Source organism: Haplochromis burtoni, unplaced genomic scaffold (genome assembly GCF_018398535.1).
Source record: "Haplochromis burtoni strain Fernald_Lab_line unplaced genomic scaffold, NCSU_Asbu1 Contig_269, whole genome shotgun sequence".
Lineage (NCBI taxonomy): Eukaryota > Metazoa > Chordata > Actinopteri > Cichliformes > Cichlidae > Haplochromis > Haplochromis burtoni.
Genome location: NW_024582630.1, coordinates 294,178 through 306,281, shown reverse-complemented (window position 1 = coordinate 306,281; position 12,104 = coordinate 294,178). Strand labels below are relative to the sequence as shown.

Sequence of the window (12,104 nt, the reverse complement as noted above, 5' to 3'; positions counted from 1 at the left end):
AGCGCCTTGAGGTGACTGCAGTTGAGATTTGACGCTATATAAATAAAACTGAATTCAGTTGAATTAAAGTCAGTTAGATTCTTGATTTTACAGAAAATACACTTTCTTTGTAAAGCTGAGCACAGGACTGCAGGTCTTGAAAAGATTGTGTCCATATTCAGTTTTTCCACATTTCTCCACTTTTATTCTTCACTTATTGATTTTACTCTAATGAACTATCATTAGTTTAATGGTAAGTTTCTATAGATTTGTTTCATCAACCAATAGCAATATCAACATGACTTTGTCCTGCAGAAAAGAAGCCTTTGTCAGTGTCTTAGTGAACTTTCTTTGCATTGCATTCTGTTAACTATTGATGAACATAATTTTCCTTGAGGTTGTGTTAAGAATCATGTGTGTACATGTGTGCGTCAGGAGGAAATAAACAATTCATGCTAATTGGGGTGGTCATTTTCATGAAAACCTTTGATCTGTACTGTAGGTCAAATATGGATTGAAACAGGTTCGATTCAGAGAGCATATGCGACTGCAACTGCTGCACTGAGATGTTATGTTAAATTTGGGCATGATGTAGTGGTGTGCAGGTTTTAGTTTAGTTTACGGCTTCCTCATTTTACCCCAAATACTCTGTGATAGTCTTGGTTCCTGTCTGATCACCTGTGTTTGTTGCTAATATGAATGATATTGCGATCAAGGTTACTATAACAGAAAAATATTAGGTGAAAACTGACAGACACTCAGATGCTTTTTTTCTTACCCTAACATAGCAACAGATTTCCTGCTGACAAACAAGGCTATAGCCCAGCAGGTAAACCTTGGTGAAGTATTTGCACAACACGATTAAAACACAGTTAGAAACAGCACCTTAAGCCTATGAGGATAGGTCTTCCTTCTAAGGATTGAAATGTCTCAAAAGTCCTGAGGCACCAGGCCTATGAGCCTCACTACCAGTGGATTGCTGTTATCCTGAAATGTATCTGGACAAATCTTCTATTTGTGAATAGTGCTTCTAATTGATAATGCACTCATATGGACTTTGAAGTTTGATGACAACCAATGATTGTGGCTGATACCTGTAATATTCTTTGGCATCTGTTGGTGTTCTCCTACTCAAAAAGTGCAGTCACAGCCGTATCCTTTATTTGGGCACATCGTCCAGGTACGTTAACAACCAACCAAACATTGGGCAGCTCATTTTGGCATGTTTATTATTTTTAATTATTTCTTCATATATTTGAAACAATTTTGGAGGTCATGTTCAGGCCAGTCGGCCCTTCCTGCCCCGTGTTTATCAGAAGGCTTAGCCTGTTTCTATTGTGACAGTCTTTGATATCATTCAACTTCCCCTCTAGAGAACCTCTTGCCCTGTGGTCCAGACTTACTCCACCTTCACTGCAGCTGGCAGTAATACTTAAATAATAATGATTAGAACAAGGATTTCCATCACAGCAACTATTTACCAACCCTGGCATCTGTTAGTTAACATCTGACTACCGTGTCTCATGCAAGGAGAGACTATGGAAGGCAACTGGTTATTGCTGTAGAAATATAAATACAATTCAGATCTGTTGGTAACGGCAAAATTAAACCACCTTCATGCAGTGGGTTACATAAAAAAGCAGCAATTGAGATTTATTTAGACCAAAGAAAAAACTATAATGCCATGCATCCTTGTGCTACATTATATTAAATGCAGCTGCAGTATCTGCAAATAGCTAATTGATGCTCAGTAATAATGTGAGAAACAGCAAATGTTCTGCTTAAAAAGAAAACGTGTTGCATAAAAGATGTGAAAGATTTGTTTTATTAGGTTGTCAGTTTTAGCTTTAATTAATCACTCAATACTGTATGTATTAAAGCACCAGTTCATATAAGTGCAAGATACGGTTTGTTGCTCTTTTCTCTTTTTGTAATTACCTCAGTTGTTTCAAATCTACCCCTGTCTTAAAAATAACTTTGATCTTATATGAAGAACTGTGTTCCTGAAGTTCTTTTCTTCGTCTTCTTCTCCATCCAGACTTTCAATCAAAGCAGATCATACCCTGCCAGAGGCGGAAGAGGAGGATGGGCTGCTGCAGAAAAGTTTGCAGGACGCAATGAGGGAGAACTACGTCAACTCTAACTCCTTCAAGCCCCCACTGGCCCGCTCGCTGCGTATTAAGGAAGAGCTTCTCAGCCAGAAGCATCGCCTTCTGAGTCAACCTCCTGCTCTTTCACTGTCTAATCTAGAGTCAGCTGGCTTGCTCAGTCATAGCCAGTCCCATTCCTTGCTTGGCCAAAAGGGTTCTTCTTCATTTTGGGGAAGTAAGGCTCACCTTGAAAGCCTAATGAAGCTGAAGCAGGCCAGTGGAGCTTTGAGCGACCTCAAAGACCTGCCTACATTCCTGGAGCATCAACACCACAACCACCACGGAGCCTTCGCCTTTAAGAGTTCCCTTCATCATCACCACCACAATCAGGTTTCCAAGGCCCAACATCATCACATTGAAGGAAAGAGAGACCAAGGCCACTCTCCGCCTGTTGACCTGAAAATCCCCCAGGTCCGGGGCATGGATCTTTCCTGGGATTCCCATTCCTCTGAGCTTTATGGCTACGGTGCAATGGGGGTCGGGGGTGGTGGCCATGGGGACAACACCCTGAGCCGGAAGCTAAGAGCCATTCTGCCAAAGCAGAACCGCCGAGGAGGAAGCCTTGGGAGCCTCTTGGATGGGGCTGCTGAATATTGGAACTCAGACTTGGACCACTCAAGTTCTGGGCCGGCGTACTCCATCTCAGATGTGGAAGGGGACCCAAGCTCCAAGCAGCCAAGGAAGAAGAGAGGTCGATATCGCCAGTACAACAGTGAGATTCTGGAGGAGGCCATAGCTGTAGTGATGAGCGGGAAGATGAGCGTGTCCAAGGCACAGAACATGTATGGGATCCCACACAGCACCCTGGAGTACAAGGTCAAGGAGCGCATGGGGACCCTGAAGAACCCCCCAAAGAAGAAGCTCAAGCTGATGATGAAGATGGAAGCAGGAAGCCAGGAGTTTCCCAACGAGTCAGAGAACACGCCCACTGCAACCCCACGAGGCGACGGTGCATCGCTAGCAGCTGCCGAGCTCAAGGACAATGTAAAAGAAGAAATCGATGATGATTTCAAACCGATCGACTAAACGACTTACACATGTAAACCTCAACTGACTTAAGTAATTTGAAAATGGATGGGGCTTTATTTGTGCCAATTTACTTTGCAGTATCTGGGTGAGCACAAATGCAGGGATTATATGAGGAGGATTCTTAAACTGGAGAGACACAACTAATCGGATGGTTCTTAACTAGTGTCATTTGAGCGATGCTATAGAAGCATTTGTTCAGCTTTTCTATTCAGGGGCTTAACAAATGCAGCTAAAGACATTAGGTAAATGACAATTATTTACGCATGCTGATAATCCCCAACCCCCAAAAATTCTCTCCCGTCTTTTATGAACTTGATACACTGAAGCATTGCTGCTTATAAATGCAGTCTGCTTTGGATTAATATGATAATGATGGGGAAAAATAAGGGGAAGGTTGAAAATTAACTCCTTAGAAGAAGTGACAAATTGGTCCCTTTATTGCTCCCTCTTGCTCATCAAGTACTAGCTCAAAATTGCAACTGTAAGGTTTAATTGTACCATTGATATTCCTCAGTTAGGGTTCGGAATCAAACCCACTCTCTTATTGCCAGGTAGCCATGACGCTTTAACTGAAAATCCTTTTCTTTCCTCCTTCAAATATTCTGCTAATTTCCGTGCGGACGAAAAGCAAGAATAACCCATCCTTTTTATGAACGAGAAGACACAAAAGTCATTCAGGGATGCATGTTTGTGAGTTTCGTGGACACTACTGACTTCTGTAATCAACTTCTTTTCCTCTATCTTTTCGTTTGATTTGTTTTGCTTTCTTTTGCACTACATTTTGAGTCTGGCGCTTACAGACCAGGTTACCTCGGCATTGTTGCCCATGCATCATGCACTTATTATGGTCTGTCTCTGAAGCCCAGTCACAACTTTGCAAAGGGTCAGAGGTGCACATCGCCTGCATACGCTGATTCATATTCAGATGCAGGAGACTTCTTTAACCCTCTTTTTTGCCAAGGGACAATTTAAGGGGTGATCTGCTTATGGATCAGCGGGGGGTTTTTAAGGCGGAATGCTACCTCACGGACCTCCATCAGTCTCTCACTGCTGATCCTGGAAAGCCGGAGCCACCCGCAAACGGTGACTAAAGTGAGCTCACCCTCTCATGAAGATCGTTACTGGACAAATGCCTTTTAGGATCAGAATGTGAAACTGTGCTGCTACCCAGTTCATTATCCAGTTCCTATAGAGGCTTTAGTTAACCTAAGCTAATGGATTTTGGCTTCTTAGCTAATGACACCATATTGCTGATGTTGTTTTTTCTTTCCTTTTTCTAATCAAAACCAAGCAGAAGCAACTCACATGAGTTTTAAAAGAAATTCTTCTCCCTAAAACTTCAAAGATGGTTTTAAAGGCAGTTTACTACAACAATGTGCATTTATTGTGGGGTGTTCAGTTTGGGGTGGTGGGTGGGTAATATGCAGTGGGCAGGGGTAGTTGGTAGGTGGGGGAAAGGCAGATTTTAATATATTATAACTTATTATGACTGAATATGTAAAAGCCAATCCATGATTCTGGGTGTTTTTTCTCTCTCCTCATTTTTAACTCAGGGTAACTGAGACAGATGTGGATTACAAATATGGTAATTTCCTGTTGGACCTAATAGTAGATGAAAAGAGGACACGGCAAGCTTCTCACCAGTGCTTTGACTCTGGGAGGGCCATATGGATAATATGGCGGTGCCATAGCAGCAGATAGACCTTTAAGGAGTACTCGAAAAGAACAGAACACTGATGTTGGATTTGTGGATTTATGGCGCTGAACCTCTAAGATAGCACTTTTTAAACACAAGAAGAAAAACAAAGGAGAAAGAAAGTTTAAGGTTATGCATGCAGTGTAGCTCTTTTCTGAGGAATACAACAGAGGAGGCAATGAGGAGGTCAGAGAGATGGCATAAAAAAAGCTTTAGTGTTTCTGAAAGGTGCAGCTTGGACCCAAACCACTTATTTTCCTCTCAATTACCTCCACCATTTAAAAAGAAAAGAAAAAAAGTTTGACAGTTTGAACAAGTTCAGTTTTGTGTAGTGTTGTCTCGTTGTTTTCCCCTCCCCTTCGTCGCTAAATGTCGCTCTTCGCTCCTGACACTGCCTGGTGCTCACCCAGTCTGTGAGATTTTTGACATGAGAATTGTAACTCTCTGCTCAGATGAAATGACGATGATTCACTCCTTTTGAAATGTATTGTACATTTTATTTATTTGATTTGATTTTGTTTATTCTCTTTTAACAAATGGCATGCACCACTATTTTTGGCTGATTTTGGGTTTGGGCCAATTCAGAATATTAATCTTGAGAGTAATAATAATCCAACACAGTTAAGTATTGAATCAATCACAATCTAGTTATGATTAAAATCATTTACTACCTGTTGCAATCTTCTCCCACCCCTGGGGTTACTGGTTGTCCACTTTGTGTGACTGCCAGGCATGCAAAGCTAACTGAAGTAACTAAAAAAAACAACAACAACAACAATAAAAAGTAGTAATCCTGGGACAATATAGCCAGGAATCAATATGCATGAAATGCGTCCAACACTTTGCCAATGCTGAGCATTTGAAGTGTCTAAAAGGTTGCCGCGTGCATCAAGTTGGACCCAGCGAAGGACAATGCACTGATCTGATAGTTAAAACAGGATCAAAGCCTGAGTGGTGATAGTAAAGCACTTGTTATGAACCTGCCTTTGATAAAAGGCACCAAAGCTGTGAATGAAAGTAGGAACAAAACACATCTCACATTGTGTTCTCTCACACCAATCTCCCTGGTCATGTAATATGTTTTTTAAAAAAAAACAAAAAAACATTTATGCACTATGTAATTGGCGTCATGTGTGCATAAATTAACTCAATTGGCACTTTGACTGAAATCCCCTGAGAGAGGCGATTCCTTGAGGGCCAAACAATATCTGCTGTATAATTTATTCAAGTGACTAAATCATCTACAAAACTTTCCTCTCGACCTTTCTTGAACCTGTTATGTTACAGCTGGCTTTGGCTCTGTATTTGTCATTGCTTTCTAAAAGTACAAGTCCCATTTTCAGCCTGAACTTATCTACTGAGGTGCATGCCATTTATATATACACATATATTTATTTTGTTTCTTTTTCTCTTGGGTTTCGTTGATTGTTTATAGTCATGTGGTTAACCGCTCCCCCTGTCCGAAAATGTCCTCCTCCTTGCAACCGAGTCTCACTTATGTGTCTATCTATTTATATTCTGACAGAATAACAAACACTCAAGTTAATGAATGTAGTGACATGAATCTGTCGAACAGCAGTCTGCAGATGCTTGATTTTTTTTTAACAGACTGTTGCTTTCTCTCCTTTTGCTTTCTGCTGCTGTCATTGGAAACACAGTCGTTTTCAGTAGCCTTTAATACCGCAAATGTCTCAGGATCGAGCCAGTGGGATGGGCAGCAATATTTGTCAGTCGGAAAATGGCGCATGACTTAACTACCTGTACTGAATTAGTAGACGTGTGTACACACGCACGCGCTCACACACAACATGCTAACTTGGTCAGTAGAGACCAAGTGCTATACCTCATTCTCAGAACTCCTTTCCGTGCCTCGTACTTTCACGTATCCCTTACCTGGGAGCTTGGCAAAGGTGTAGTTGATACTCTGGGAAATACAGTATCCTCCACTGTTTCTACGCTTTTATAAGCTTTTCTTCTTTGTTTTGCCTTCACATTGCAAAAAAAGACACGTCAAGTGTCTGACTGACCAATACTTGCCACCCACCGCTTTTAAGGTATTTTTTTATTTGCGAAAAAACATTATAGCATAGGGGACTATACAGCTATCCCAGGTTTAGGTTGGTCTTATATGGGGAGAGTAAAACCCTCTTCCTACTAAAATTCTAAACATTTACAGATTCAGTCATCTGGTTTCACCCTGGAGGCAGTGAGTCAGGTTGGTTCCACCCTGGTTTGAGAAGGAATACGTTTTTTTAAATATACATATGTTTGTTTCCAAGTGTAACAGAACTCCAGGATGAAACCTGACCAGGGTACTTTTTGTCCTTTTTCTCTCTCAAACCCAGAGAAATCAGAGACCCAGCAGTGGAGATTGGGGGACAGGTGGACAAGTTAACCTTCCTTTATGAGCTGTGATTTTTTTCCTAAACATTTGACACTGTATTCCCAAACAAAACAAAAAAAACGCAGCACGCACAGGAAAATGTCCTTAATGATGTTCAAAATGAAAAAAAGCTATATCTTATGAATATGTATGTATTTATTTTTACTGTTTTTTGCATCTTCATGTGAGCTAATCAGTTTCTCTTTGTTTGTTTTTTTTAGGTCGGTTGTAATTCAATTTGGGGTTTTTTTCTTCTGAGAGAAAGACTGACAAAGATATAAAAAAGAGAAAAAAATGTCAAAAAAACAAACAAAACAACTACTGTAACCTCACTTATTAGACGACACGGGATGCGCCATTCTGTCATTGGGCGGTGCACGATGTTGTGGGATACGAGGAAGGAAAGAATTGTATACGATTGCCGTGCACCTCTCCGCAGAGAAGTTGCATCTGTTTCTTATTCTGTCACGCTGCATATCTGGTTGTCATTTATACCTCAGGTCTGACCACTTCAAAGCAGCTGATTGTATATTAGAAACACACAAACCAGAAGAATCAGGATTTTTAGTGCGGCTCGTTTCCAGATTTTTAGATGTAACTGACATAAGCAGATTTAGAAAAAAAATTTCTTGTGATTGTTTGTACTGTTGTTCTTCAAATGGCATATTTGTTTGTTAAACAAAAAAGAAAAATGAATTCTTTAAAAGCCAGAAGCCAGGTTTCCATGAATACAGTTCTGTATTCTTGCTAGCACAGAGCGCGCGCGCACGCACACAAACCAATAGAGACGTGACGCACCCACAGCAACACACATTCTCGCTCCTCATCAGGTAGCCACACTTTGTGTGGGCGGATTATATGTATAATTATGAAGCTGGAGTCTGCCGTGTCTCTTTTAGAAGCAGGTGGGTGTGTTTTGTCCACAGCCTGCAGAACATCAGCCCTGCTGGCTGATTTTGATCTGGCACACTGGGGCACTGCAGGCACTGCCTCTGTGAAAATCACTTTGTTTGTTTCTTGCCTTTCAACAAAGACTCCTTTTCCTTTTTTCTGGTAAAGGAAAAATCCTCCCTACAGTTGTTCTCTTCTAAGTGGCCAGTCTGTGGTGCTTTGTGCATTCCTGCAGTCTTTTTTAGAACATTTCCTTCAAGCTACCTAGTCTATTTTTGCTGCTGTAAGTGACAACCCTCAATTCCCAGGACTTCTTTTCACGGGGCCTGGAGGATGGGGATGAATTTATTGGGTGGTGAGGCAATAGAAATGGAACAATTTGGAGTCGAGGGCTGCATTTGGTTTTGGTTGGATGTGGGGAAATCAATAGCAGAACGTGCTGTTTATTTGATATAGAAAGAACGTAAAGCGTTGTATCTGCTTGCCAAAAAGCACAAACATGAAGGATGACTTCTCGTCAATAAATCATTCAAGTCTTATTTAGAAGGCATGTTCGAAGGAGCATTTTCTTTATCTGTTTTTAAATAAAATCCCACATTTGACCTATAGCGAGACACTTCAAATCATATAAAGGTAAAGTAAGCATTGCTCCTCGACTGTCTCTTGCAGGATTGCACGCTGGTCTCTTGAGATAATTTGAGCTTTAGGCTTGGATTTATCTACTTAAAGACAAAAATGATTCTGGAGTCTAAGAACCAGCTGCAGGAATGCACAGCATATCACCAGTAGTTAAAATGATGGATTAAGTCCCCAGTCCACAATTAATCCCATTTTTGGACACATGTCTGAGAAAAATATGCCCAGTGTGCTTTGGGATGGATTTTTCTTTTAACCACATATCCAACTGCATATCCAAGAATCATTTTGCTCTCTTGCAACAGGATCTGCTGCACTCGGAACGCAGTTTTCCAAAGTAAGAATCGGCATCAACTAACAGTTACAGTTCTCCTCGTCCATCGTAAGCTGTGCTGTTTCTTCTCGACACATTTGTACAAGCGCTGCTAAGAGGTCTGTTGAAATGTGCATTTCCTCTGACGCGGAGCGTGATGCCAAGTTTTTTAAATGTCAAAGTGTTTGTGACAAGCAGTCACTCAGGAGCAGGTTGGCTTTGAAAGCAGAGCTGAGTACAGGTCTTAAAGGCCAGACACGCCTCTGGAATGATGCTGATCTGCAGCAATCAACACAACAGACTCCTTCACTCGCTGCTGTTTAACAGCATTAAAGAAATGTGGACGTGCCAGGGTATTTTGGCACAAATCACAAACTAATAATGCCCTCCAAGGATAAAAAGTTATTTGAACATTTTTCCAGTAGGCTTTGATTATTTTTACGGGGCCGAATAAGTGATTACATAAAGTTGTTCAATCAGTGGAATCAAGAGTGCCTTTTTGAAGACTCTAATCTTGAATTTGAAGACACAATCTCAAATCTAGTGCTCAAGGGTTGGTTTCTTAATCAAGTATAATCTAACAACCTGGTTGAAATTACAAAGTAGCTTGAAGAGTGGCATTTTTCCTTCAAAGAAAACGTTGTGAGATTCAGGTCAAATTTGTAGGTTTAAAATTCACAGCCCCACCCTCCTGTTACCTTGCTTGATTAGGTTACACCGTGAGAGGCACACAGGCACACTTTTTTTATTTTCCTTACCCAGCAGACCCTCTTTGCTGGTGTGCATCTCAGCCCTCCTTACAGACAGTCAGATAGATGTAGTGGTCTGAGGAGGTGGATGGGAGTGCAACGGTGAAATCTAAGTGAAGTGGAGAAGAATAAAGGCCGCCGAAGGTCGCCTTCCCCACCCCCACGATACGGTTAAACATGAGGCTTTTATTGAGATGATGCTGAAATTCACTTCAGAACTCAACATTAGTTTACTGCTGATCTGAAGCTTTTAGGTACAATTGGGGGGGGTGAAAATGCAATTTGGGGCTTTGTGAAGGAACTCTGAGGTGCTCTTGTGTGTTGCCATGACAATCTTGCAGCATCGTTCCCGTGTGGAGGTGTGTCTGGCCCTTTACAGCCACTTACATGGACCAGCTGGTCTCTGTTCCTCTGAACTCAGAACCAACTCTGCTGACACCTGTTCACAAAGATTTAGGGTCTAATTTGGATATTTTAGTAGAACTTAAGCAGTGCGGCAGATTCATTTGCTTTTGTCTAGTGTACTTTGTGTTGAGGGAAATGCTACTGGACTAAGACACGATGCTACAGACCACAAAGATTGAAATTGTTGCTACCTCAGTCTGTCATGTCTGTAGCAATCTATTCAGATGCAGAGAAGTCTGCTGCACAAGGCTGACTTGAAAACTGAAGCGTATTTCCTCTTAGGTAGTTAAACTCATTTTTCATTCGTTCCCAGGCTGTACATCCATGTGAATCTTCATCAGCCCTTTTCAGGGACCTCTGGTGAAGTTAAATGCTGCATAGAGGATTTTATCAGGCTGTTGGTTTTTTCCTTACAGAAAATGTGTCAGATTTTGATTTTCCTATCTATAAAAAGTTTCCAGTGATGCTCTGTCATGCCGGCGCGTCTCTTTACACACTTCTCAGAAGACTAATCATCAACTTCTTGATACCGTCACTTTTTGTCCCGTGGTTATGTGTCATTCTCACAGCATCTTTGGTCGTTGGAGCGTGTTGGTCGTTGGAGCGTGAGCGCTGCAGGGCTGACAGGGCCTCATTTGTTCCCAGAGAGATGGGGCGTTCCTGGGCCACTGCAGGTCTGTCACCTTTCTTCAGGCCTTTTCATAAATGTCATTTCCTTCTTCTTCTTCTGGTGTTCTGTTTTTATTCTGGTAACTCTTCACAGAAGCTTTTCTTTTCTTGGGTTAACTGTGTACATATTTGTTTTTTAAAGACAGGGCTTGAGGCTCTTTTAGCAACAAGGAGATCACTATCCTCTGGAATACTGAGTCTTTCTAGAAGGAAAGAAAACCCACTGAAATTCTACATATGGGATTTGGTTAACATTTCAGCTGTAGTGTAAATTTTATGAACTCTCCCCAAAATATACTCCGTGTTTTAAAGGTTTGATCTCTTGTTTTGATGGTTCAGGGTAATGAGCTCGGGCTTGGCTTTTGGTTTCTATGTTTAAAAAAGAGAGAGAGAGAGGGAGCAAGAAAAACAAGAAAAAAGTGAGCAGGTATTGTGTTTTGTTGAAATCGCCCGTGTGTTTTCCGTGATCCTCTTGTAGCTTGTTTTTGCCGTCCTTCACGTTATGACGTTCGCTTAATTTGCCGTCTTTGACAGCCACGGACCTCCTCTGTTACTTTCGAGTTATGAAGTCTACACTACATGCAGATAACCACTGCATTTTTAGTCAAGCTGAAGAACAACACTGGCTCATGACATCGATTGTCAGGTCAGACAGACTGGCACTTGCTGAGTGGATATTAGAGGTCAGTCGTCAGACAGGAAGTATGGTGGGTGAGATACAAATTCCCAAACTGTAAAGAAGATTAAATGTCGCGAGACCTCACACTCATCTGGAAGCAAGAACATCACTTGAAAGGGTATTTTATTGTTTTTGATGAATTCTGTACTTTGTTTTTTAGCCAAATACTTTTCCAGTGCTTTATAAACAGCAAGGATTGTAAATCTGAATAACTCATAGCAGGGGAGGCTCATGCAGAGCTCGTTTAACAGCCCAGCTCGTTGGTTCTCTGGAGATCTAACAAGACTCAGGCTGTTGCCTTCCCAAATGTAAAAATTACAGGACGCTGCTCCATTAAAAACAAGAAGAGAAAAAAATAAAACCGAACGAGCGCTTTGAATCCACGTGCGGGAAAAATAACGCTGTGTTTGTTCTTTCAGTCTTTGATGATGCTCTTTTTTTTCATCTTGGTGTTTTTGGTGAGCAAAAATGTAAAAAAGAAAAAAACTTACAACACAGAATACCTCAGACAAGAAATCCATGTAA

The 12,104-nt window shown here is 41.3% G+C and overlaps 1 protein-coding gene across 1 annotated transcript in view; it reads left to right on the top strand.

Annotated features, from left to right (window-relative positions):
- The window catches only part of lcor (ligand dependent nuclear receptor corepressor), an 81,339-nt gene extending 70,039 nt beyond the window's left edge, over window positions 1–11,300 (top strand). Inside the window, exon 7 of the mRNA XM_005939964.2 lies at window positions 2,018–11,300. Within this exon, the coding sequence (XP_005940026.1) occupies window positions 2,018–3,155 (1,138 nt within the window). The 3' untranslated portion in view covers window positions 3,156–11,300. The remainder of the gene's footprint in view (window positions 1–2,017) is intronic.
- The last annotated feature ends 804 nt before the right edge of the window (window positions 11,301–12,104 follow it).